General features: G+C 42.5%; 3 protein-coding genes across 3 annotated transcripts in view; all 3 read left to right on the top strand.

Annotated features, from left to right (window-relative positions):
* The first annotated feature begins 2,274 nt into the window (after window positions 1-2,274).
* LOC102212297 (uncharacterized) lies at window positions 2,275-7,408 on the top strand. Its single transcript, XM_005748288.1, has 4 exons — window positions 2,275-2,564; window positions 2,674-2,729; window positions 3,891-6,254; window positions 6,329-7,408. Exons 1-3 carry the CDS (start codon window positions 2,539-2,541, stop codon window positions 5,999-6,001), a joined length of 2,193 nt encoding a protein of 730 aa, XP_005748345.1. The 5' UTR covers window positions 2,275-2,538; the 3' UTR covers window positions 6,002-6,254; window positions 6,329-7,408.
* Window positions 7,409-11,911: 4,503 nt separating this feature from the next.
* Window positions 11,912-22,949, top strand: slc12a3 (solute carrier family 12 member 3). The gene is made up of 26 exons (XM_005748289.1): window positions 11,912-12,406; window positions 12,481-12,624; window positions 13,180-13,255; window positions 13,350-13,445; window positions 13,549-13,688; window positions 13,787-13,897; window positions 14,614-14,725; window positions 14,810-14,940; window positions 15,081-15,165; window positions 15,475-15,635; window positions 15,990-16,097; window positions 16,436-16,559; window positions 17,413-17,514; window positions 17,619-17,774; window positions 17,858-17,957; window positions 18,952-19,063; window positions 19,171-19,308; window positions 19,408-19,514; window positions 19,687-19,769; window positions 19,973-20,050; window positions 20,147-20,245; window positions 20,338-20,449; window positions 20,810-20,896; window positions 21,670-21,808; window positions 21,920-21,987; window positions 22,125-22,949. Exons 1-26 carry the CDS (start codon window positions 12,125-12,127, stop codon window positions 22,264-22,266), a joined length of 3,093 nt encoding a protein of 1,030 aa, XP_005748346.1. The 5' UTR covers window positions 11,912-12,124; the 3' UTR covers window positions 22,267-22,949.
* Window positions 22,950-23,441: 492 nt separating this feature from the next.
* herpud1 (homocysteine-inducible, endoplasmic reticulum stress-inducible, ubiquitin-like domain member 1) overlaps window positions 23,442-27,433 on the top strand; it is an 11,456-nt gene continuing 7,464 nt past the window's right edge. The window contains exons 1-3 of the mRNA XM_005748290.1: window positions 23,442-23,840; window positions 24,599-24,676; window positions 27,014-27,091. Coding sequence (XP_005748347.1) covers window positions 23,688-23,840; window positions 24,599-24,676; window positions 27,014-27,091 — 309 coding nt within the window. The 5' untranslated portion in view covers window positions 23,442-23,687. The remainder of the gene's footprint in view (window positions 23,841-24,598; window positions 24,677-27,013; window positions 27,092-27,433) is intronic.

Below are 27,433 nucleotides of genomic sequence, written 5' to 3' on the forward strand. Positions count from 1 at the left end.
GAAACTCCATTTGGCCATCGAATGACACTTCAGTCGAATTCCTGCTCTGAGGAGTCTCAAGCTGGGCTCGCTGCCTGCCAAGACACGAGATTAGCCACCCAAACTGTCAGTTTTGGCAGAGTATTGAATGGTTTCTCACATCTTAAACTTGTTCTCCAGGACAGTTCTTGGCTGCAGAGGATGACTTGAATGTTTAAAGTTTTCTCCCTGGTGAATAATGACAAAGATTTAGGTAAGATGATTCTAAGGGTTAAATGAGACCTGTCCCCTCCTGAGCCTTTATCAAATGCAGTGGAGCACTGAGGTTTGGCAGTTGCTGAAAGACTTTCTGCTGCACCCAGTCCAGATTGGCTGGCCTTGGCCAAATCCCTTTAAGCAAAATATGTAATTCTCAGATTATACTATTAACCAATATGTTGCCCCTAAAATTGAGGCTGATAAGTTTGAGTGTGCCTGATCTAAAACCTAATGCTGCAGGCTCTCAAGCTTTTAACGCCTGCCACACCACTACTAGCATATCATTCAAGAACCTTGCGTTTTTCCTCCAAATCAGACTTGAAAATTAAAGTGACTGGATGTAGCGCAAAACTGTAAGTGGTAGTCTGGTCAGGTACCAGATTCAGCCCTGTTGGAGGCAATGGACAAAATGCTGATTGGCCTAGAACTGGCAAGAGCTTGAGCAGCCCCACACTTGTGTACGGGTAAAACTGGAGATTTTTCGTTTAAAAATATCTGTCCACATGTAAACGCTAAAAATGAAATGTTGGCAAATCAGAAGCCTGGGACAGAAAGACCAAAGTACTTCCAAAAAGGTTTTGTTTTCTTGGAAAGGCAGACAAATTTGTTACTTTTCAAATGCCTTCAGCATTTCAAATGTTAATAATTAAAGTATTTTGGTTGGTGTAGACTTTCAACTAGGAATGAACAATAAAAAGTAAATTTATTCAAAACCACGTTAGGATTGTGGAAGCAGCTGTGTTGAATGTAGAGGCCACGTCCGAAGTTCCCTCTGATGCCTCTCTTTCTAAACGGACAGACAATAACTGTGTAAGAACTGCAGATAGTCAGATTAACAGCAGCAGTATTTTGTCTCTATCCGCCATTGTACAAATTCATCTCATGTAAACAATAACATGGCACACAGCGTCGCATCGAACAAAGCGCACACCTGTGACGTTCCGTGACTAAATATCAGTTTTCCTCATCCACACGTCCATGGTGGGGGTTTGTTTGTTTTTCACACCAACCACACAAAGAAAATCATCAGATCGAGTGAAATAAAACAAAACATTTTCTGTTATCACATTTTGGTGAGTCTGTGTGAACTTGAGCTCACTTACACCTCACTGGGTTAAATCCCAGTGCATCTTATTCTTCAGCCAGAGTGGATCGTCTGCCTCCTCCTCCTATCCCAGCATCCTTCTCTTTCACTCCACCCTCTGCTTGTCCATGAATCTTCTTTGAGGTCTTCCTCTTTATTGCCTGGCAGCTCTATTTTTGACATCCTTTGTCAGTGTATCCACTCTCCCTCCTCTGTACAAAAAAGAGGAAACAGTCTACTCTAGAGTTTGAATCGGATATTAACATTTTATTCATCTTTCATCAACCTTTTGAACATAGCTTGAAAGCTTTTAGAGCTGTATTCAAACATGTCAAGCTGATTAACGCACACTGTAAATGTGTTCTGTCCCTTTACCATTTTCTGTTCAGTGTTCATTTATTTCTCTCATGATTTTCTCAGTAACGTCAAAATAAAAGCACCCAAGTTCACTGTGTGTATGTTGGAGCCTTTACATGTTTATTTCCTGGCTTGGCCACAGATGACAGACCGACTCATCCTCCTTCAGCTGTTCATGAATTTCCACAGCCAAATCTGGTTGTGGTGATACTTTCAGGTTCTTGTAGTGTGTCGTTGAATTAGCTTCAGTTTGTGGTTGAAGGCTAAACAGCACATTCAGTCATGTAGTGTTGCCTCACCCCAAGAACAATTCAGCTATTTAATCTTAAAGTATCTCAAGTCTTTTTTTGTTTGCTTTCTTAACATAAAAAACATATATTTCATACCTCTGATAAATTTGCCTTTAATGTGGCAGATTTATTTTATGTTGGTGCTTGAGCTCAATGCAAGACTTTTATTATTAGTGTTTTATTTCATGTCAAAATGTGTATAAGCGCATAAAACTGTAAAAGGAAAACAATACAGCACTGTACTGTAGAAGTTGAAATCAAATGTGTTCTTGTTGTCCACATCCCCTCTGGGGCATAGATTCAATCATTCTAACGTCTCAGCCAGGCCAATCACATCAAGTGTTTGCACCTGTGTGAGGCAGAGTTTGCTTCAGCCCAACTTTTCATTAGGAAGATGGAAAAGACACACACAGACAGCCGCGTGGCTTGGATGCTCGACTTTGAGTCTCGTGGGTGTTTGGTTGGAGGAGCTGGAAGTTGGGCTTTCTGGATCCACGGCTGACAGGGCAGCTGTGCTGCACAGTCCAGCTCAGCGCTCGCAGCTGTGAGGACACAGCGACTGCAGCAGTCATGGCTGCTGGCTTCCTAATTACAAGGTAACACATTAAATATGAAACCAAATGGGTTTTATTAGGTCCATTTTATTTACTTGAGTCTTTGTTTGTCTGGGTCTACCTTGACTGTGTATTTGTAACTGTTTAACAGATTATTGCTGGTCTGTTTGTTGAGTGAGGTGAACTACTCCTCAGCTTTTCCAAGAGGTAAGCCTGACTCACCTCCTGCTGTTTGGAAATGGAGCTAAAACTCTTCTTGTTAAAATACCTGTGTTACTATAACGTCCCGCAAGTCTAACCCTGTTAAGAATTGAGCCATTAGCAACAATTTAACAGCTCCCCTAATTAAAGTAAGACCAAACACTAGGCCTACGATCTGATACACAGCACTGACAAGTCAGGGTGGTGCTTTAAGCAAACTGTGCATTTGCTTTTGTTTGTATCTTGATGTAGTTTTCTGATTAGGAACAGGTTAAGTTAGCCTTTCAAATTAAAACTGTCTGGGTCCATGGCGTGGAGGATGGCTGCCATTCCTCCTCCGCCTTCATGGATTCAAAGTTGGAGGTTGAGTGATTTAAATTAACAACTTTCCTGATGTAACCGCATTTCTGTGTGGCAGAATAAAGCAATATGTCTGTAATTAAGTCAGTGACTGACAGGGAAAAGAGGGAACTAATACAAAAAATTCACATGTAACTGTTTTACTCTTTCCTATATTGCAATATTGTTTTGCTATACAGCAAATGGAGTATCTATAAAGGGGACTCGAGGTGGCACTCTTCTTCAGTCCTGAAATGTAATTTTTACAATCTGAATCTAATGATTAAATATTGTCAGTTAAATACCAGTCTAAGTAAAAAAAAAAAAAAATTTAATTAAAAGTAAGCTTTATTCACAGTCCTGTTTCAAGACCATGTACATTGAAACAGGACTGTGTAGAGTATATCTGCAGTATTTTAATGTTATGGAGTTACAGGGTCTAAATGCTCCACACAATAAATATGAGTTGTCCTGTGCTTCATGTTACGCTGCTTAAAATGTCGCACAGGGAACTAAACAAGAACCTTGTTTAAGCCAACTGTCAGGCCTGTTTATTCTTTATGGCACATCTCTGCTTTGTTCTTGTTCCTCCCAGAGAAACCTCATTTGAAAAAACAGTAATGTAGCTCGGTGCATTAGCAAACTGTTTCTGTGCTGCTAATCACCAATTATGAAGCTAAATAGATCAAATGAATTATGCTCTTATGATAGATTCCTGCAGAAATATGTTGTTGAGGTTCTAGAGGTGTTGGTTTGGAAAATATAGTCTAAATGTCCAAATTTTACAATGTAATTTGTAAATTAACCTTCACCTGTTTTCTTTCATAGCCAGACGTTTTGTGCAACCGGGAGTTTGGCAAAGTGAAGGAGAGGAGGAAGAAGCCTACAACTATGAGAACTGTCATCCTTTCTACTACATCAGTGCCCAGGACAAAACATTGGAAAAGCAGGGACGTTTAATGATGGCCCCTTTCCATATCTGTAAACAAAACCATCCCATTGTGTACCAAAAAGCCTCAAACCTCAAGCCTGCAAACCCCTTGCAGCCACGATCTAATGTTGCCACCAAATGGCCAAAGGAGACCGTTCTACCCCAGCCTCCACCACAGAAGAAATATCTGTCACCCAAACCCAAAAGCTATGAATTCAATCTAAAGATTCCCTTTCTTGATTTCCTGATAAGAAATGATGGAAAGAATTCTTCTAATAAAAAACATGATGGTGGAAATGATGCGCCTGCTGTCTCCAAACCAGGCTTTCAGGTCGGCTCATCTGTTTCCTCTTCATCTGTCTCTCAGTCTCTCAACACCCCAACCAATAGCCATTTTGTCCACTTGGCAAGTCAACACAAACCAGAGACTCCTGATTCTTTAAACCCAGAAAAACCCATTTCAGCCACGACTGAATCAAGGCAACCCTCCTTAAACTCTGCTGGTATGGGCCATACAGAAACACAGGAGCAGCCATTTCCCATGAAACCACAATCAAGTTCAACTTTATTTGGATCAGGAAGACCTTTCGTAAGTTTTGCAACACCCCAGCAAGAGACTCGTGAGCCAGTTCATATTAAGCCAAGTTCATCTCTGGCTGAGTCAACAAGGCCTCTCTTAAGCTTTGGAACAACACAGCAGCAGACTTATAAGCCAGTTCGTGTTAAACCTCCAAGTTCAACCATGACTGAATTAGAACAGCATTTCCTAAACCTTGGAACAACGCAACACGACGGTTATAAGCCATATCCTATTAAACCACAATCAAACTCTGCCATGATTGGATTAAGGCAACCCTTCTTAAACTCTGCTGGTACAGAAGCACAGGAGAAACCTTATGAGCCATATCCCATCAAACTACAGTCAAGCTCGACCCTGATTGAACCAGCAAGGCCTTTACGTTTTACATCACCACAGCATCACATTCATGAGCCAGTTCGTGGTAAACCACCAAGTTCAAATCAGGTTGGAGCAGAACGGCCTTTTGTGAACTTTGGAACAACACAACACCAGAGTTATGGGCCATATCTAGTTAAACCGCAATCGAAGTCTGCCATAATTGGATTAAGGCAACCCTTCTTAAACTCTGCTGGTGCAGATGCACAGGAGAAGCTTTATAAGCCATATCCCATCAAACTACAGTCCAGTTCAACCCTGGTGGAACCAGTGAGGCCTTTACGTTTTGCATCACCCCAGCAAAACATTCATGAGCCAGTTGGTGTTAAACCACAAAGTTCAAAGCATATTGGAACAGAACGGCCTCTTGTGAACTTTGGAACAACACAGACTCGTGAGCAACATCCCATTAAACCACAATCGAATTCAAACCTCATTGCATCAGCAAGGCCTTTCCTAAGTTTTGCAGCACCACAGCAAGAGACCTATGAGCCATTTCACATTAAACCACAAAGTTCAACCCCAGCTGTATCAGAGCGACCTTACTTTGGAACAACACAACAGCAAACTTATGAGCCACATCCAATTAAACCACAATCTAGTTCAACCATGGCTGCATCTGCAAAGCCTTTCCTGAACTTCGCAGCACCACAGCAGCAAACTTATGAGCCATTTCATATTAAACCACAATCAAGCTCAGATCGGTTAACCTCAGACTGGCCTGCCTTAAACTATGCTGCTATTGGACACTCACAAGCACAACAGGCTTATGAGCCATTTTACTTGAACTCGCGGTCAACTTCAACCCACTTTGGATCAGAGGGGCCTGCCTTTAACTCTGCAGCTGCACGTCAGAATTATGAGCCGGTTCATGCCAAAATGCAATCTTATGACAGTTGGCCATATTTTCAGGACAGGTCAACGATGTCTTCAAGCCAAATGAGAGTCCAAAGACAGGACTCTGCCAGAAACAAATTCAACAGGAAACACGACTACCCAAAACTTTTTGATGTGGCTGGAAGTGATGGTCATAACGAACTTGCTTATGTTTAACAAGTTCAGGCTCAAGGTTTTAAGTCTGCAATTGTCAAAAGCTATCAGAGTTCACAGTTCATCCCTTTGCTTCCAAGACTTCTTTTTTCATATCCAGCCACCAGCCCTTCTGATTTCATCTCCAGTGACAACCAGGATACAAACCCAAACAATCTGGAACCATTTTCATCCTCACCTCTGTTCATCCTACCTAACAACACTTTGATAACAGCCTTGTCAGTTCAATTGGAAGCAAAAAGTACCTGAGGTTTAGGTGAGTCATTACATTCTTATGATTTGAATACATCTGTGAAAACTGGTATAATGTCTGAATCTCTTGTCTTACAGTTGTGCACTTGAACTGAAGAGATGTTAATCTACTGTCTACTCATGTGAAAGTGCCCATGCTCCATCCTGTTTAAGTCTTTTGATTGGCTGCTCTCAAGACGAAACAGTGACAGTCATGTCTGTGCACTACAAACTGAGAGCAGGTGTCAGAGCAAAGGTTAGAAATATCTAGCTACTTCAACCTGTTAAGCTGACCGAAGTCTTTTTGTTTTTGTTTAATCCATACAAAAAACATGAAGTATAGATTGCGCTCTTGCAGAGCGCAGCTTTCCATGTTTGTGTGGCCGGGTGCACTGATTTTTAGTCTAATCTTGTGCCCTGCAGCTTCACAGCAAAAAGCCTCCAGGATGTCATGGTATTTCACAGAGCTGCAGCCGAGCACAGTGACCTGTAGTTTCTTCAAACTGTATAAATGCAGAGGTGCAAAGAGGCTGTTTTCATGTTTTTGTTGGAGGTTTGAGATTAAAACACTGACAAGTTGTTGCACTTGTTGCATTGGCACTGCATCACTACTAGGACATTAATCTAAGATAAGGAAACCTCAGGGTTTCCATGGTTGAAGTCGCAGTCTACAGGCCACAGAGAAGCAGTCTGGCTGGCCAAGAGTTTACCACCATAAAGCATTTTCAGTTAAAGGTAGAGGAATGTCTTGTGTTGTTTCTTGCTTGTTTTTGTGTGTTTTAGTTCCTGCATTAGCTCAAACTTTAATTACCAACAGATCCAATAGAGTTGTAAATGGTGTGATTGGGAACATAGTCAGTTACGTGATTGTTACATGGTTTATAACCCTTAGGTGACCATCTTGTAGTCTGACCTGTGGGTTAACCACTTGTGGAAGAGTGGCACTGATGGAAAATAAACGATGTTCACTATCTATAGAAAACTAGTCACTCATCCTTGTGGTCTCTAGAATTGTATTGAGTGTAAAGCAATCCAATAACATTTCATGGTTGTATACTGGCCAACTCTGAAACATTTCTTGCTTTTAGTTTTTCTAAAAGTCACTGAATGGTGGATCTTACCCTTTGTATGAAAAGAAAAAAATTTGTCTCCAAATCTAAGCTCTTCGAGACTCCCCCCCCCCCCAACAATACATCCCTAAACCTTTTTTGTTTTCCCCTAATGCAAAACTGGTTTATGAAGTTATCTGCTCACCACTGGCATTTTTAATTGTTAGCATAAATAATGAGTCTGTCTAGATTCCCGTTATTCCACCACTGGTGAGTCTGGTGGGGCCCTGAGCAGCCCTTCTACCCGTGTTATTATCTAAGAAATATTCAAACACCAGTGTGTTTTAAACAGTGTAAAGACAAATTGATCACTCTGCTCAGTCATGTCTCGGTCAGAGTTGGACACACTAGACTGCTCTGCTAGCTAAATTAACAAATATAAAATGTTAAAGCAAAAGAGAGAAATATTGTGGTACTGGCTGAAGTTGTTATTCAAATGTCTCCTCCGCAGATGAGGCTAGCCCAGCAGCATTTAGTTATATTTAACCTTTATTTGCTTTACTCACCACGGTCTTGTTTTTTCACACTCCCAGAAAAGTAACTCTCCACTTTCATGGAGTGGCTTTTGTTGTCTTTAGCTTTGTCTAAAGAGAATCATGTGTGATACTTGTAGTGGGAATCTGGTGGGGCCTCCGTGGGAGCTCAGGTCTTTCCCACTGCCACTGCAAACCTTGCACACTGCCTCCATTACTCTCATAGTTTACTTTTCCCTTCTAATTGCAAGTTGGTAACTTTGCGTTTATGAAACCTAATCTGCTCGTACCCAGTATTTTTATCACAGCGGGGTATAGTGTTGAGGTACCAGTTTAGTTTTTATTAGCTGCAGTGAAAACAGTTCAGAGTCTTTGTCAAATCTCAGACTCTTCACAAATGTGTAGTCTATTGTATTCAACGATGAGAACTCACTGGAGTAGTTGAAGGAGCAAGTACATCGAGAGGGAGAGGAGGAAGAGGACTCCAACGTAGCTCTTGAAGTGAGGTTACTGCTGCTTAGTGTGCTGGAAAATCACCACCCATTCACACACATTTTAATTGCCCTTTTAAAATTGGCAGACTGTAGATTATTAAAGGTCTTTACTTTTTCACTGGGTTCAAGAGTTGAGGACATGAATATCATATTTACATCCATATCACCAAACCATATACATTTTCCATTGAAAATAACTAGTCTGAGTACTTGTACAGTTTGCCAGTGTAACGAACACATCTGGCACGAATGAGAGGAAGCCGGTGTAACATTGAAGCTGCAAGGAGCAGGGGGGAGGACTTTAAATACCTGGAGTCAAACGTCCAAAACAACAGACGGAGCAGCGAGAAGAGGATAGAGCAGGCAGGGCGACATGGGTGAAGACGAGTGTCAGGGGTGTTTTGTGATGGACTCAGAGCAGTGAGAGTAAAAGGAAAGGTTTTTAAGCTGAGAGCGGCTCTGAGAAGTTAAGATGTTCATTGGGAATGAACAGAATTAGAAATGAGTCCTCAGAGGGAAGCTCGGAGTCCGAGAGGTCAGAAATGGTTTGCACACGTGCAGCCGAGGGAGAGTGAATATACCAGATAAATGCTTCCAGACGTAGTGAAGGAGGACATGCATGTTGACGTTACAGAGGAGGATGCTGGGATAGGATGAGACTGAGGAAGATGATCCACTGTGCCCCCTCCCCCCCCCAAAAAAAAGAGGGGGAAAAAAACGAGCAGATAAGGAAAACGTTTGTTGCTGCAGTATCGCGTTTGAAATTCATTACAGTTGTGGGTTTTCCTCAGTGGAATCAATGTAACTATTTCCTGATGAGATCATCATTGCAGGAAGCGATGGTTTTGTTCCCTCAGTATGGAATCAAATGATAAAACATAACAATGATCAACGACATCGAAATGTCAATGAGGGCAGAACAAAAAGCAGAGTCATGTTTATCTGTCCAGTTTACCTTGGTGCAGTCTATGCCGCGGTGTCAAACATAAGTCCTGGGCCCACAGTTACCCTGGCAAAAGCTCAAATATGGCCATAGTTTTGTAGTTTTTCCTATTGAGATAGATGCTTACTTCACCACTGACACAACACCTAATAACAGAGTTAGACAAAGTTGCTTTTCCTACTGTCGATCACATAAATGTAATTTTTGTTTTTCATTTTTGTTTGGAAATGAAAAGACTTTGAGTTAATGAAAACGTCATATTCTGTAATTAAAAATGGCTCTTACCATGAAAAAGCATAGAAAGTGTTTGTCTGACTGGGTGAATGAGGCAAGTTGTGTAAAGCACTCTGGGTGCTCGCAGTGGGAAAAACTCTATATAAGAACCATTTACCAGTTACAAGAACAGGCTGGACAATGAACTAGCAGAACTTTTATTTTACATATTTAATTTTACTCGGTTGCCTCACAGTGTAAAATGAGTTTGGTTATACCTGATCTATGGGAAGCATGGCAGAGCTTAAAATGCAAAATCCAATAGCACTGTTGTAAATGACAAAATGAAGGTTAATTAAGTAGACGGTACAGATTTAAACAACATGTGGGGCTTAGTTACATTTTACCTGAACACTGAAGGACACTGCAGTTATCTCAGATTTATATAAGAGAAAACGGATAAACCCAGAGCTTTAAAACCTGCTGGGTGTCTCTGTTTGTTTTTCTGCTTCAAGGTCAGTTATTTAAACTGCAGAGCTGCAGCTGCCGAACACACAGCCCAGCTTAATTATTTAACTGTTTTAAAAAGGAAGAAGTAATTCAGAGTAATGAGCCTCCACCTTTAAGTGGAAATGGGTCTTTTCTTTGTTATCAAGGTGTCGTAACAGCACTGTTCAGCTGCAGGCAAAAACTAAGAAGTTTAATTCTGGAAAAATAACCAGGTGACATCACAGTGATGTCACCAAAGTTACTCTTACAGCCCAAAACTTACGAACAGTAAAATAAGTTTGTATTTCATGTCGGATTCTGTGAAAAAGACAGAATTAGTCCTGTGAGCAAAATAAATGTTTCAGGTGCTCTGCAGCTCGAATATGACAAGAACGTCTGAGGAAGCTGAGTGACGGGGTTATACTTTGACAAAGCAGCGTGAAGAGATGCAACAAGTTACATCTGTCAGATTAACAACTGTTTGTATCTTTCCATGAATGCATGTAGTATGAGTTAATCTGGTTTATTCCCAACATGATGCCGAGTACGAAAAGAATACATCAGTGAAGTGTTAATACTGTTGTTTCTGAGGACGGGTTGGTTAAGTTCTAGGTTTACAGTAGACTAAAAGTTATATTTTGTCACAGTCTCGGGTGTATGTTTGTTCCATAATGTTTCCATGTGGTGGTCGATAAAGTGACGATTCTGCTGTAATCACAGATTGGCACGCTCACGTTAAATTGTTCTAAAGAAAAGACTAACAGGATCTGATCTTCATTAACTTTGAAAAGATGAAACGTATCAAAATTGAGTATTTTGGTCTAAATAACCCAACATGTGATGTCCACATATGTGGACGCAGGTGCTAGGAGGTTAAAGGATCTCACAAAACAAACGAAATATTTGAAGATCATTTTTAGTTGTCATGCATCATGCAGTAGTAAATATGACACGAATCTCTGTGAAAGTTTGCATTAATCATAGCTTGTATGGAGAGCCTGTGACTTTTAAACAGTGAGGTTGGCATTTGTTACTGTGGGGGAACAATGACGTTCTTCCAGAACGTATTCATAGGGATGGCCACATCGAGGCACCTGAAAATATTGGGGTGGTACACCAAAAACAGAGCAACGGAGGGGAGGGGGTGGCGACGGGAAATTGTGAGGGGCCGACAAAGTGGCACAGTGTGAATGACGACAATTCTATATGAATAAGTAAATGTTTCAGCTCATTGTAGGGTGTCTTCCTCGGTCTTCTGCTCACGTTTACTAAAATTATTGCCAACATGGGGCAGTCTTGCCAGGGGATGCCCAGTATTTGGGTGGTGGCCAGTGCCCTCCTGACCCCCCTTCCCATTTTGGGTGATACACGTTTGTGGTGCTGTGTAGCGTCGCCAAGAAGAACTTTCACAGTGATGCATGTTGTCTGTAGCTCTGTCTTTTAGCCAAGATATCCAAACAAAATATCCAGTCGATTTTTTTTCTTCTAAATTTACATTTTCAGACATTAGATATTTGTCTTGATTTTTAGGGTATAATTAACACCGTATTGGTTTGATGCAGAGAAACAAGTGAAACTGAAATGCGACTGGAAAAGTCATGATAATTTCCAACTCTTTCATGCTCTGTTGACTGATTTAACTGTCGAGGATACGCTGCAGGTGCGTGTTTGTCTGTAATGATGCTGTTTTACATCTTAACCAAAAGTCCCCTCAGGAGATTACCAACTTCTCGAAATTGAGCAATAAGAAGTACACACAGGCTATAAAATCCCCCACTTCTGGTAACTCCTCCATTATTTGAGCTTTTGGAAAACTTTGAAGTGTTGAAGGGCGTTGCGCATGTGACTCCATAAAAATGGAACCGTGTGTTAACTGGCCCTGCTCAGTCCAAAAGGGGCTGACCCTGTCATGTGAAATTGTCCGTGTCAGGCTTAATAGGTTGTGTAATAAGTTGTTTAATTGTTCACTGAACTAGCCCTCTACCACGGCTTCAGGCTCTTCCTGCATAGTTAAGGTCAAATATAAAACCAACCCCTCTTTCATCTTGAGCTACAGCATGGCTCCTGCACAGTCACTGACTCAGACGCTGGGATAGGACGCTCAACGTCGGCTCCCTTTCTTCACTAGACTCGTGGTCACAGACATTTTTAAAAAGATAATTCTGCTGTTCTGAATGGAGTTACAAGGAGCCAATGATGGCATTCGCCTGGCTGCCTACAGAGCCAATCTCCCTGCGCCAGTGGCTAATGGTAAAGCGACATCAGGAGGCTTTGAGTCCGATTACTACACGTGTGATGGGGATGGCAGCAGTGTCGCATCTCGCGTATCTGTTGATTTAACTGGCTACGAGACTCTGGATGCCCCGCCGCGCTACGACTTCTATGCCAACACGGAGGTGTGGGGCCGACGGAGGCAGTTCAGGCCGTCTCTGTTCCAGCTGCACGCCGGCCCTGAGGTGAGGGATCTCTTATTTATTTAATTACGAAAACTAAGAGAGAAGAACTGAGTTTGGTTTTGTGTCTTGAGCAGGATGACTCCAGACCTCCCATGTATGAAGAGACAACAGGTGGACAGGCAGAGGCAGGAGGGAAGGACAGCTCTGAGGAAGATGAGGATGAGCAAAAGGAGCCGCCAACTGAACCCACGCGCTTCGGATGGGTGCAGGGGGTCATGGTAGGTGGAGGCTTTGACCGATGGGAGGCGATTTTTCTGCTGCTGTTTTTGAACTTGGAGCAATCTTGAATCTCCAGATACGTAAAGTTAAAAGATATTTTTCTTAGACTTAACGTTGAAGGCCTCTAAAGCAGCATTCATCTTGTGTTTCCTGCAACTTAATTCAACTTAAACAAGGAATTAGAAAAGATTAAAATCTGAGACTAATGTAATTTAACTGTCGCCTGTTTTTGCACGTGAAGCTGTGAAAATGTGAAATTGTTTCTGAACATGTTTGCTTGTTTTTGACTCCCTGAGGCATTAAAGGGTTACAGAGTACAGTCAACGACTTATTGTTAAAGGAAGTTAAAAATATTACCCGTGTGAAACTTTCAGTTTCTTCCAAAACCAAAAAAAGTAGATGGCGATTTCATATTTGATGCACTTTCTACAAGCTCACTTTCACCGTGCATGTAGGCTGGGACAGAAACAGGACTTTTACTGAGCCTCCACAGTGATGCCGTTGATGATACTTAGACACCAGCAGGCTTTACTCAGTGTTGCATCTGTTCTCAGATCCGCTGCATGTTGAACATATGGGGGGTGATCTTGTACCTGAGGCTGCCTTGGATCACTGCTCAGGCTGGTATAGGTATGTCCAACGACCGCATCCTTTATCCACGGCACATGTTTCCCAGACGGTGAGTATCCCTCACACTCACGGTGTGTTTCCCTGTTCTCATCAGGGATGACCTGGGTCATCATCCTGCTGTCCTCGACTATAACTGGGATCACTGGTCTCTCGACCTCAGCCATCGCCACCAATGGCAAAGTCAAAGGAGGTTGGATTTGTTCACTGCCACATGCAACAGCCTAGCTCTTTACTTTTAATGCTGCTGATTCCACACACAGTGCTCACTTTTTAATCTACCCTCTCATCTGCAGGCGGGACGTACTTTCTGATCAGTCGCAGCCTCGGTCCAGAGCTCGGCGGGTCAATCGGTCTCATCTTTGCCTTTGCGAATGCTGTAGCTGTGGCGATGCACACCGTGGGCTTTGCTGAGACTGTTACCGACCTCATGCGTGTGAGTAGCATGCCGTTTTATACGTGCGCTTTTATAAAATACAGTAAATAATGTCTGTTCATTGTCTTTACGCGTGAAATGTCTTTGTGCGCCATCAGGAAAATGAAGCCGTCATGGTGGATCGAACTAACGACATCCGCATCATCGGCATCATCACGGTGACATGTCTGCTGGGCATCTCAATGGCTGGCATGGCCTGGGAGTCAAAGGTTAGCTTAACCAGTTGTATGTGACACTATGATAAGCTGCCATAGTGGTTTGGATTTAAATGAATAGAATTTTTGCTAATTTTGTATTCAGATTATGAAGCCAGAGTCACTAACCAGTCCGGTATCTGGAAAAATCATTATGAAGCCATCTCACTCTTTCACATACTAGCAGAGGACTCGCCCTCTTCCTAGTTAGCATGCTGACGCTAGTCTTTGTGATAAACCCGGCAAGCAAGACACCAAGTCACAGCCGCCAACGATGAAAGACTGAGCCACACTTCAGCAATAAAATGAACATGTTTCCAGCCTGGTGCAAAAGCAGCTAATGTCCCCTTCAGATTTTGGTAACTCAGCAGTGTGGTGTTCTTAACTGAAAGGTGTGCTGGCACAGGCAGGCTTAGCTCCTGGGTCTCGCCTCCGTTAGCTGAGAAGTTTGCGTTGGTGAACTTGTCGCATTTTAATGGCCTTTTTTCTGCATTTTGTTTTATTCATGCATGGGCGTGTTTATGCTTGCTAACCAAGCTTTCCATGTTTCCATCTCCACCACCTTCATTTCTGGCTCAATAAATAATCTAAATAAAATTAAAAATTAAAAGCAAAAAACTGCTTTTTAGTTCAACCTGGATACATAATCGATGCATAACGATGTGACTTTGTCCATCTTTTGTTTACAGTGTGTGCATCTGCATGTTTACAGCCTATTCTTCCTCCCACAGGCACAGGTTCTCTTCTTCATAGTCATCATGGTCTCATTTGCCAGTTACATTGTTGGAACAATCATTCCTGCTTCACCTGAGAAACAATCCAAAGGTTTCTTTAGCTACAAAGGTGACTATGCAGTGAGCCGGTCGTGCAGTTTGCGGTAGTTTATCGCCGAGCTCTCCTGTAAACTCACTCTCTTCCCTTTAACAGCAAATATCTTTGCTGCAAATTTTGTACCTGACTGGCGAGGGCCAGGGGGCAGCTTCTTCGGCATGTTCTCCATTTTCTTCCCCTCTGCCACGGGCATCCTGGCAGGAGCGAACATCTCCGGAGATCTGAAGGCATGTTATACAAATGCTTCTTTTTTTTTAATAGAGGGAATAATATACAGATAAGCCAGTCGGCTTCATGCACACACACAGCTTTAAATTCAATTTACGTATGTTCGTGTTTTTAAAAGCCTTTGTCGTCTCCCCCTCAGAATCCAGCAGTGGCCATCCCCCGAGGGACGCTGCTGGCTATTTTCTGGACCACAATATCCTACCTCATCATCTCTGCTACCATTGGTACTGCATGCCTCTGCAAAAAGCTCTATTTTAGAGTTGATACTTTTTTATTTTATTTATATGAAATAAGCTTACAAGCAAGTCTTGTAACTGCATTTTGCACCTGCAAAGTATCCAAACCACTTTTATTGCAGTTTCTGCCAGAGCAGCTGTTTCCACCACACTTTATCATAACGCACACACACACGGCTCTATGTGCATAGTATCCCAATAATTGTTGTTTTATGCAACAGCTCCCTGATCGCACAGTTTTCCTCCTGTAGGAGACCAAAAAAAGCAACCCTTAAATTCGTCTTTGTGTCCTCCCAGGATCCTGCGTGGTGCGGGATGCGTCTGGCGTTTTGAACGACACGCTGTCTCCCTCATCAGCAGTCGAGGATTGTGTTGGTACAGCATGCCAGTATGGCTGGGACTTCACAGGGTGCATCAACAACAAGACGTGCGTCTATGGTATTCACAACTACTATCAGGTCAACACACACACACACACACACACACACACACACACACACACAGGAAATAAAAGTCAGTGCTGCATTTTCTTCCTGGTCATCATGGAAACTTCTAGTCTGTTCTACCCTGATGTGCAAAGTGCTTTGGGGTCCTTAGGGACTAGTAAGGCGCTATACACATACAGGCCATTTACCATTTACCTGACTAAGGTGATCCCGTTTACACACTTTCACTACTTTTCTGTAATTTCCCCTTACTCTCGCTCCACGGTCACACTCCCGCTCTATTAAGCAGCCACAGCAGGTCACCTTGTAAACACAAAGATGTTTCTGCCCTCTGAGTGTACTGAGTGAGCGTATTTCTGTCTGCAGTCGATGAGCATGGTGTCAGCCTTCGGCCCTCTCATCACAGCTGGGATATTTGGAGCCACTCTGTCATCAGCTTTGGCCTGCCTGGTGTCTGCTCCCAAAGTCTTCCAGGTACACGCACAGTCGGTCTTCACGGAGGTTTACAACCATCAGATATTTCTTGTGACTCTTTAAATGTTTTTACAGAGTGTTTGCTTTACTCTGGCTTAAAGAGATGAAGTCTGACATCCGTAGATACGGGCAGTAAACTCACTTATAGAGTATGAGAGGAATCTGGGATATCTGCAGGAATATTGTTTAGACACAGGGAGAACATGTCAGACCAAATATTACATTTTCTTGTTTCTTACTCCACAGGTCGCAAACTCAGCTTTAACGATGAAAGTCCCTGAGTGTCTTCTTTCTTGTATTAATGTGTTTCTTATTCTAACCTTTCCCCCCCTTCACAGTGTCTGTGTAAGGATCAACTCTACCCTCTCATTGGCTTCTTTGGCAAAGGTTATGGCAAGAACAATGAACCGATCAGAGGATACCTTCTCACATATATCATCGCTGCTTGCTTCATCCTCATCGGTGAGACTTTGAAAGAGTCCGAGTTGTGTAATATCTTTCAAATAAGATGAGTTAGAGGCATACCCGACAGGTTCAGAGGGCAATAACGGAATCATAGATGCAGCAATCAAAATGCTTTTGACAAACTGGAGGAGTCTCCCCCTGCTGGCAGTTAGAAAGAATGCGGTTTCAAGGCACTCCTGCATTGGGAGCAGTGTGTCCATCTTTCATCATTAGTAGTCCCTGCTGTTGGGGTTTTAAATGTCAGTATGTGAGTGACATTTCAAACCCAAACAGCAGAGACTACCAATGCTGGGGAGCTGCTGAGAAAGACTTTCCTAATTCACAAACATTTCTGCTGTTTTCATCTAATTAAAAAAAAATTTTTTCTTCAAAACTGTTTAGAAATACACGTTATTTCATATAATCATATTAAATATAATTTATCTAATAAAATCTATCTAATAAAAAACATTTAATAAACCAGCTCTTTGCAGAGAGAACGTTTAAAAAGAGCCGTTTTACACATTAAATGACTGTCTGTAGCTTTACAGAGCGCCATAAAGATGCAGTAAAATGTTTCAGTAGGAGCGTTTGCTTTGTAAAGGGTCAGCCAAGTTACCAAATGTACTGAATGGTACATGAAATCAAACAGTTTTGATATGTGTGATGGCATACGCTCTATGAAGCCCAAAGGCAGCCAAGTACTTAAGCTTATCTCACTGCTGATATCTGTTAATGCCAAATCAAAACTGTATTAAGTTATTAATTATGCTGTCAAGCTTTTTCCTTGCGGCTTCACATTAAAAGCTTTTTTCATGTGAAACAATCACAGAAAACAGACAAATCCTCTTCTCTTTTATTGCATCACCAGCTGAGCTGAACACCATCGCGCCCATCATCTCCAACTTCTTCCTCTGCTCCTACTCTTTGATCAACTTCAGCTGCTTCCACGCATCCATCACCAACTCACCAGGTAACCAGCGCAGAGATGGCAGAGCTGACTTTATCATTGTATATAAGAATGAATCATCATCTCGAGTTAAAATATGAACACATGTTAACTGTCTGTGTGTGCAGGTTGGCGTCCGTCCTTCAGGTTCTACAGTAAGTGGCTGTCGCTGCTGGGCGCCATATGCTCCGTGGTGATCATGTTCCTGTTGACGTGGTGGGCGGCCCTTATTGCTTTTGGCGTCGTCTTTATTCTGTTGGCATACACACTCTACAAGAAGCCAGGTAAACACACACAAACTCTCTCACGCACACGTGTGTAAAAACAAAGCCATGCTGCTGCTTCACTCCCTCTCTGCTGCGTTTAGATGTGAACTGGGGCTCATCAGTGCAGGCGAGCTCCTACAACATGGCTCTGAGCAGGTGTGCAGGCCTCAACAGCGTAGAGGACCACGTCAAGAACTACAGGTGAGCCTCTGTTGTGAGGTACACACCCCAAACAGCTGAAGATCCACTATTAGCTCACACTTGATGAACTCACTTTTAAATCTGACATCTTCTTCTCTTTCTCTCTCTGTCCCCTCTCCCGGTATTGCCACCATGGGGAGCTCCTCTGCTCCTCAACTCTGGAATTCCCGACCTCCTGATTTAAGAAACATCTCTTCCTTCTCTCTCTTTAAGTCCCAACTCAAAACTCACTTGTTCAAAATAGCTTATCCCACATAACCTCTCCACTCTGCTCTTTTAAATTTGTTTTATGTCTTTTATGATTCTTTAAACTACTTGTTTTTATGTTGCTTTTATTATTCTGCTGTGTACACTGTCCTTGAGAGTTCTGAAAGGTGCTTTCAAATCAAACGTATTATTATTATTATTATTATTATTATTATTATTATCATTATCAAAATTTGAAGGTTGGATGAGTGTTTCTGGAGATCCTAAATTAAGTTAAGTTTCCTCTTTAGTCCAGCGGATTCTTTTTTTCATTCAGTTTGCAACAGTGTTACCATTTTTTATACTATTACTAAAGTTGGATCCACGGTTGAAATGCAGTAGTTTAAAGTTTGTTTTGAAGGACTTTATCAACACTTCAGTTACTTTCACTAACCTCATAATGACATTATGGCAACGGTGGGGAGGAAGAACACTTTTAAAGCAAAGCTTTCTTTACTTTTACGTTCTAAGATTGAACCAATGTTTCTGGAACGATTGATGCTTATTTTAACTTCTTCTGGATTCATGAAGACATGAAGTCTAGTGACTTTTTTCAGGACTGCAATGACCTTGGTCACCAAGGACATGCCCCTCAAAAATAAATGGTAAAGTCTAGCTTATGCACCAAGATACAAAAAGCAGAGTAGGACTGATAGAAGTTTATTTAGTGATTTTCCAGGAAGAGAAAAAACAAAATACGTGAGACATGAAGGGTAAACTGCTCCGTATCTAACTCCAACACTTTCAGGCCCCAGTGTTTGGTGCTAACGGGCCCTCCCAGCAGTCGCCCCGCCCTGGTGGACCTCGTCAGCTGTTTCACAAAAGATCTCAGTCTTATGTTGTGTGGAAATGTGTTAACTGTGAGTTCTCCCAATGATCGCACAATAAATCCAAACAATAATCGGAACAATGATTAATTGTTTGAAAGCAGAGTGATGAAATCTTTCTCCCTTCCCGTGTTTCGCAGGATGATCCCTCTCCTTCAGTACTGGAGAAGGCCATGAGCGACAGTCACCTGAACTGGCTCAACAAAAGGAAGGCCGGGTCGTTCTACAGAGGAGTGGTGGCTGCAGATCTGCAATCTGGCGTTAACGTGTTGCTACAGGTCAGGGGTGAAATACTGTAATTTATAGTTGAGATGTGACTGAGGTGTGGAAAGCACACCTGTGAATCCTCACCTGCTGGTGTTCTGACTGTCCACCAGGGGGCAGGTTTGGGCCGTGTGAAGCCAAATGTTCTCATCATGGGTTTCAAGAAAGATTGGCGGAGTGACACACCTCAGGCTGCTCACAACTATATAGGAGTAATGCGGTAAGCCAGAAAACTTTTATGACCAATACCGCTGATAAAGTATTGCTAACAGAGTATTATTTTTGCGATATCAAATATTTATTGTTTAAAAACTGAACCTCAATTCCATAAAAGCTAAAGGGTTCGAGTGTGTGTTGATGCACATGGTCATTCATTTAAATGTCGCTTTCAGTGATGCGTTCGACCTGCAGTTTGGCGTGTGCGTGCTGAGGATGAGAGAGGGATTAGAGGTCTCCAGTCCATCTCAGTCACACGGTGAGAGCCTGCATGCATATCGCAGCAGGCTGCACATCAATGAACCCGGGGATGCTGCAGCCACTGCTACGTTCCCACGGCACTTTGCTCTTGGCATCAACAAGAGGCGCGCTAGGATGTGCAGTCCACATTTATCCATCATCTTTTAAGTAGCTGCCTGCAAATAAATGAATGTGCAAAGAAATTTCTTGTTTTTGTTTCAGTTAATCCAAGTTTTGACGGTGGACCAGAGAGCATCAACAGCATCTCTGTTCCTTCCTGCGTTCAGACAAGCCCCACATGTATGTAAATGCATGATAATATCACAGACACACAGAATACCCAAAGACCCTCTGTGGTGTCATTTAAATTCTATAAAACGCGTTGTCTGTTTGCAGCTTCTGTCTCCATCGAGCCCGAGCCTCAGCATAGTACACAGTTTCAGAAAAAACAGGGAAAGAAGACCATCGACGTGTACTGGCTGTCTGATGATGGAGGTCCGAGTACATCTCCATTAGTCGCCTGCTTTATGTCTTAATTCAAGAATGTCCACAGACATTTACTCCTCGTTGCGTGTGTGTGTATCCAGGTCTGACCCTGCTGCTGCCTTACCTGCTGACCCGCAGAAAGCGCTGGGCCAAGTGTAAGGTCCGAGTGTTTGTGGGAGGAGACGCAGAGAAAAAGGACGAGCAGAAGCAGGAGTAAGTATCACGCACAGGTCTACAGTGTAGACCGCTTCAAAAAGTTTCTTTCTTCTCTTGGAGTTTTTCCAAATGCCCAAATCATCTCAGGAACGCAGCACTTTAGAGTCAAACTGTAGTTTGTTTTTTAATAGGTCAGTAATATAAAAATAATCTTACTGACAGCCAAGTTTTGCTGTTTTCACCGTTAAAATTGAACAATCTTGCATCATCATAAGTCTATATTCCATCAGAAAGACTTACTTTGTTTTCCCAAGAAACGGGGAAATGCAGTATATGGTCTGGCATCCTGCGTTCTCGCAGACACAGACTGCACGCTGTTAGACATGTGCTCACTCCAGCCTCACGTTCTCTTTCCAGGGTGTTGGAGCTCATCAAGAAGTTCCGTCTCGGTTTCCATAGTGTCGAAGTCCTTCCTGAAATCAACCAGCCTCCTCAGCAGATGAAGTAAGATGAAGATGAGAATGAAGGATGGATGTTTGGGAATGTGAGCCAAAAAAAAGCTTCTGTCAGCTAACATAAGAATCCCGATCACTCAGTTTTTGGGTTTTTTTTTTATTTAATTTTATTTTAGGGTTTATTTGTGGTACATGAAGTAAATTAGCCAAATCACTAACTTTAATCTTTTGTAATATCCCCACCCACCAAACAGCTGTTGTGAAGAGCCGGGAGAGTCTATGAGGACTGACTCACTTTTGAAAGCGGCCTCTAGTGGCCATTAGACGAACTGCAGCTTTTGGCGCCATGCTGACTTTAGAGATTGTTGCTTATGACAAAGAATATATTTGAACACAGTATTTCAGAAAAATCTTTAGATAACTGTTTTAAGATTTCACTTAATCTATGAGCTGCTGCATCTAAAAATATTCAATTTAGCTGAATTTAGGAGTTTTATTCTTCTAAAACTAATCAAAAATTGGTTTTACATTTTCTGCTCGGGCGTCTCAGATTTGAACAGAATTGTTTTGGTTCAGAGTTTGAGCATATATAGGGAGATATAAAGTTTTAGCTTCCCTATTTATTTATTTTATAATGTGTCTATCTCAGACTACAGCTGATTTATTTAAATGAAAAATGAATTTGAAAGACTTAAAAAAAAAAGATGTCTTGAAAAGTACAGTATGATATGTGAAGCTAAAATTTAAAACCAGACAGTTGAACAGAAGGCCCACGATGATTTGAGATGGAATAACTCCAAACTCTGTCTCTGTGTGCTTCAGTGTCCATCAGTTTGAGAAGATGGTCAGTCGCTTCAGGGTGGATACAAATTCTAAGCCGGACTCAGATTCTGGATGTGCAAGCCAACATCAGGAGCCCTGGATGATCACGGACCAGGATTTCGAGAAGAACAAGGCCAAGGTCAGACACAAACTGATCAAATATGTTTAAACCAAGCCAAAACATTTCTTCTTTCCTCGCGCATCCCATCTTAGTTTGAACGTTTTGTTTGTTTTTTCCTGTGGAATTCAGTCTCTTCGCCAGATCCGTCTAAATGAGGTACTGCTGGATTACTCTAGAGAGGCCGCTCTCATTATAACGTGAGTAGTTTTTCTGCTTTTATTTAATAAATGATGGAAAGTGCTGAGTTTACAGGTGTTGTGAAGCTTTCACCTGAGAATGTTTCAAGCTCATTGTTACTGGGTGAAAATCAGCTGTTTGCTGTGTTTCCTGACAGCACCATGCCAGTGGGGAGGAGAGGAGTGTGTCCCAGCACGCTCTACCTAGCGTGGCTCGACTTCTTGTCTCGTGATCTGAGACCTCCAGTCCTTCTGGTCAGAGGAAACCAGGAAAACGTTCTCACCTTCTACTGCCAGTAACATCTCCAGTGAGACCAATGGACATATATGAAACCAGTTATCCTGACATTACAACACCTTTCAGGCCACAGAAGACATTTATTTTTCCATAGATTTATTTCTTGTAATTTGATTTTCAGGTATCAGTGAATGTACTTTCTTCAGTAATGAGCACATGAAATGCTTTGTTACATTTTGATTAACTCTGATCACAAAAATTTGTCAAAAGACGTCTACTGTACAGTGTCCTCTGTTTGTCAGTTAGGGTCCCTTCATGCTAATGTTGCACGCTCCACTTCATAATATACAATAAAAAATAATAAATATAGCTAACATAAATAATTGAAATAATTATGCAGGTCTTTGTTTGACAGATAATTGATATTGACAGAAAATGCTAATGATTCTTTTTTTTAAATCTTTCTATTTATTGATTTGTGGCACAGGAGCAATGGTCTCCTATAGCTTCACCATCAGTCTAATTTAACTTTGTAAATAAAGTCTTCAGTACTCTTTTTAATATTAAGGTACAATATTAAGGTAATGAGGTACAAGGGGAACACACGGTATCACAACATGTCCTTGTTGTAACTCTCTTGTAGTTAAACCAACGAGCTATGTAATAAATCGATCATTAAATTAATAAATACTTGTATTTGTAAGTATATGCATATAATCAAAACATGATACAGTATTAAAAATGTTTAAAGGTGCTGTTGTAGTTTCTGGTCATTTTTTCACGGCAGTATTTATATTCCGATGTTTTGCTCAGACGTGTCGTTAACATCTTGTGGCTCCGTTCACTTTTCTGCATAAATCTTGTGGGAATATCTGAAAGTTTCCAGCTGATGTAACATGCCTGATGCAACTTCAGCTGAGATAGTTTTGCTTCTCTTATCAGAGACGGAAGTTGACAGGAGCTCTCACTATGACTGTGTTTTAGAAAACAGCAAAAGCAAAACCTTGAAGAAAGCTCACAGGAAGTGTACAAAAGAAAACATACAAATGTTTCGCTTTGGTGGTGTGTGTTCGCTTTTTACTTGGACTTTAGCCCGGGTCTAAGCGCGTTTATCTCTGCTTTTCGATACCTTCTCAAATGGCGCCAGAGTGTGGGTTATTCCTAAATAAACGATCTTTGGAAGCATAATCATAACTGCGCATGCTCAAGCGGCGAATATTCTGCAAACCTCCACGTCTGAGCACGAGCAGACAGTAGCCAATCAGGAGCGGCCACAGTGAGTTTGGAAACAACATTCCTCCTCTAAAGTCCCGTATGAGGACCAGCGGAGACACTTCTAGAGCCACCCAGGTCACTGCAGTTTCTCTTTGACATAAGACGCACTTTCCCCCGGCCGCTCTTCGTGTTAGGGAGTCCAGCGAGTCACGGAGACATCCTGTTTTTCTAGCTCACACATCGCCATTACAACCGGCAGACGGTAAAAATGGATGCAGGAAATTCTGAACAAAAGGCGATCACTCTCATCATAAAGACGCCCAACCAGGCTCAGGAGGACCGGACCATCGAGGGAGTGAGCCTGCAGTGGACCATAAAGGAGCTGAAAGCGCACCTGTCCGCTGTCTACCCGACCAAACCGGTGAGTTTACACAGAGGGCGGCGGAGCTATTCGCGGCTGTGCTGTGGAATGTGATGAGAGTAAAAAGGAGCTGTCAGCCATTTCCCGGGTCACGCGCGTGTTTAATGCGCGCGCTAACACGAAACCAGCGCAGCGTGCCTGTGAGTCCCATGAGCGCGAGCTCGCAGCCATGTCATTTTTTTCTGTTTAATTAATAAACTGAACTGTGACTGACACACCTGCAGTGAACACGCGTTTCTGTCTGTCTGTTGTTTTGGTATCTCTCTGTAGTTATGTCTCTGAAATAAGTACAACTTCACGGGAACATTCGTGCTATTCAGACCACATCCAGAGGTGTGTCTTAGGCGGGGGGGACTACACATGTCAAACATCAGTTTTGGACAGGAAGCAGAGAAGCAAAGGATCTACGCTTCAGTGGGGTGTAGCCAGGCACAGGCAGTGGACTGAAAAGGTTCAAGTGAGGAGCCAGGTTTCGTCTGTTTACCCAAATGTTGTGGGAACTTGGCCATGTGTTTCTGGTTACGAAATGTTCTCATCAAAATCTTTGTTTTATTGTTTATTCTTTGTTTGATACTAAGAATTATTTTTTTTACTACAATTAGATATAAGTCTTTGTGATCTACTGCAAACAAATTACTCAACTTTGGCCATATTTCATGGTTTCAGTTTAGTACCTTAAAAAAACAAGCTCCCCCACCAAACCCAAAGCAGCAAGGAGATCTGATTCGTTACTGACTTTATTCTTGTTTCGTCTCCAGGCTGTGAGTGACCAGAGGCTCATCTACGCTGGCAAACTGCTGCCTGATAACCTGCACATTAATGGACTCTTCATACAGGTGTGTATGATAGCACGAGCTGTCATGTCAAGTTGTAAATGTCACGAGCTGATTATGTGCCACTATGCTGGTGACAAACTGGTGGAAGAGGGCTGCTCTCACTGCTGCTTGTAGGAGAATAAGGAAGTACACAGTAATTACTGAGACCTGTGAAAGGGCTGTGCCACAAAAACTAGGACAGACTATTTCATGTTTTTTGTTCAAGAATCCCAGTAGAGGCTCATTGCCTGAGAAGGCATGATAGACGTAAGACAATACCAACCGTGCACAAAGGAGCTGTCAGCCATTTATTCTGTAAACCAATCAGCATACAGCTGTAGAAAACCTGCACGCAAGCTTTGGAGCTTCTGCGGCCTTAGTTCTGTGGGCCCGACCCCACTTCCTTATAAACTAGAAAAACAAAACAAACAAAACTCATCTTACTGTCTGTCAGCGCTGGGAGGAACCACTATAGAAAAGAGTGCAACAGAGGGACAGCTCGGACTGAGAAGGTTGAGAGCTGAGGATGAGATGGTTTGGACACGTTCAGGGAGGACAATAGCAGATCTATTGGACAAAGGATGATGAAGATGGTGCTGCGAGGTAGGAGGAAAAGAAAAGGACTTCAGTGAGGATTCATGGCTGTAGTGAAGGAGGCCAGGGATAGGGTGAGATGGAGATATAAACTTAAATTTCAGTTGTATACAGCGCTGTAATGAAACAAAATAACTGTGGACTTTTTTTGTTTGTTTTCTGTAAAAATCACTGATTTGGCGTAGTCCGTTTTTTTTTCCTCCCATGGTCATCCACAGTTTGAGAACCACTGGCTGCTCTGAGTAGACAGAAACCCAGCAGAAGAGCTTCATACCGTACCAGAGCCATGCTTCCCTCACTGTAAGGGTCAAGAGTGCAGTTTTTTTTTTCCTTTCATTTGTCACTGGTTATCACACACACACACACACACACACACTGCAGTGAAAGGCCACATGCAAAAAGAAAAAGTCACAACCTGGACACTGTCGTACAAAATGACTTCATTATTTCTGAGAAAAAGATTCCACAGAAGCATCAACAGCACAAACAAGTTGGTTTAGTTCAGTGGCTTAAATGAGCACAGATGAAGGCTAGTAGACCCCTATCATCTGCCTGATATGGCTAGGGATGGGTATCGTTTAGGTTTTATCCAATACCAGTACCAAACCGGTACTTTTGAAACGGTGCCGGTGCTTAAACGGTGCTCGAACCACTGCTTAAACAATGGAAAACACAAACTTTGTCCTAAAACCTCTCATATTTAGCTGTTTGTAAAAAGATAACAATGTTAGCCTTTTCTGCAGCTTTAGGGCATATATGGTATCACTATCAAACAAGAAGACAGCAGCATGTAGCTATGATGATGCTTGCTAGTTCACCTTACATGCATTAATGTAATAACGTGGTTAGCCTACTCAACGTAAATTACACACGAACATTAAGCTACTCACGCAGAGAAGAACGGCTGCTGCTGCATCATCATCCTCATCATTTCTGCTACACTGGCAGGGCTAGGGGCCAGGACTCTACTCTTCGGGTTCTTGGGGGATGTTGCTAACTCCGGGTCGATAACAGGCACCACACCCGCAGTAGATGTGCTCGGTGTGAGGTCTCGCAGCAAGCTATCAAATACGGCGCATTTCTCGGCTTTTTAAAAAAACGCTATGCGTCGCCAGGTGTTTCATCGGATTTGAGGTGTTACCTCCTTTGACAGTATCACAGTATCAACTTAAAGCACTTGTTGCTGCTGAGTTTGCATCTTTTGCTGTGAAGTACAGCCAGACTCTGACCGCTTCGCCTTGGGCATTTTTAATCTGTAGCTCTGCATAAAAGAACGTACGTACCTGGGCCCGCCTACTATCCTCGGAAACGTAAAATGATTGGCTAGAATCTAAAGTGTATCACATCTCAGGGGGAAAAAAGCACCGAAATAAAGCACCGAAATGTGCGCTGCTTTTCAGTCTGGTTACTACCGTTTATGTCAGAACCGGTGCCATGATGGCACCAGACACCGGTACCAATCCCTAGATATGGCACTAATGGAAGTCACCGTGGCCACGCCCCAAATCGTACGTTCGGGTTCTAAAAAAATTCACGGTCAGTGCAGGCCAAAACATTTTTCAAACCAGGCTGTAAACATGCCTCATAATCAGAGTCTGTGGGATCGACACAGGTGACGTTAAGTGGCCTCCAGAGCTCGTATGTTGGTGTAATTCTGCAGGCTTTGAGGTTCTCAAAGTTTAATCGGGGTTCATTCAGACACAAGTCTGTATGTGTCGGGTGGATGTCACATGTTGTTTAACTGTTTTACCTCCACTTCCACAGACGGACTCAATTCCCACACTGCACCTGGTGTGTGCTGTTAGGAATCCTGCCCAGGGACCTCTGGGAGCCAGACCCAAGGTGAGAACACTTTAGAAGTAACACCCAGTGACTTTTCTCTAACATCAGCACGTTGTTTCGGTCCTCCTGGCTTTATAAAGACCTGCATGTTCACAGTGAAACTCCTGTTGGTGAGGTATTTGAATTCTGAGCTCCTGTAAACAAAGCAGCTGGCTTCATGCCGCCCTCGTGTCCCTACGTTTGCATACAGGCTAGTTTCACACAGCGTCCTTGTGTGCCGTCTGTTACCATCCTTGTGTCTCAGAAATGACACCTGGCTGAGGCAACAGTGTAGTTTGCACTAGAGCAGGGCGATATGGCCAAAAATATTTATCACGATATATATTTGAAAATTTGCGATAA

Source organism: Pundamilia nyererei, unplaced genomic scaffold (genome assembly GCF_000239375.1).
Source record: "Pundamilia nyererei isolate P.nyererei 1_Seehausen unplaced genomic scaffold, PunNye1.0 scaffold00218, whole genome shotgun sequence".
Lineage (NCBI taxonomy): Eukaryota > Metazoa > Chordata > Actinopteri > Cichliformes > Cichlidae > Pundamilia > Pundamilia nyererei.

Coding starts and splice junctions, on each gene's coding strand:
- LOC102212297 (XM_005748288.1), top strand. CDS start 2,539: ATGGCTGCTGGCTTCCTAATTACAAG. Junction 2,565..2,673: donor GCTGGCTTCCTAATTACAAG/GTAACACATTAA, acceptor ACTGTTTAACAG/ATTATTGCTGGTCTGTTTGT. Junction 2,730..3,890: donor CTCCTCAGCTTTTCCAAGAG/GTAAGCCTGACT, acceptor TTTCTTTCATAG/CCAGACGTTTTGTGCAACCG.
- slc12a3 (XM_005748289.1), top strand. CDS start 12,125: ATGGAGTTACAAGGAGCCAATGATGGCATTCGCCTGGCTGCCTACAGA. Junction 16,098..16,435: donor CTGCTCCCAAAGTCTTCCAG/GTACACGCACAG, acceptor CCCCCTTCACAG/TGTCTGTGTAAGGATCAACT. Junction 17,775..17,857: donor CACACTCTACAAGAAGCCAG/GTAAACACACAC, acceptor TGCTGCGTTTAG/ATGTGAACTGGGGCTCATCA.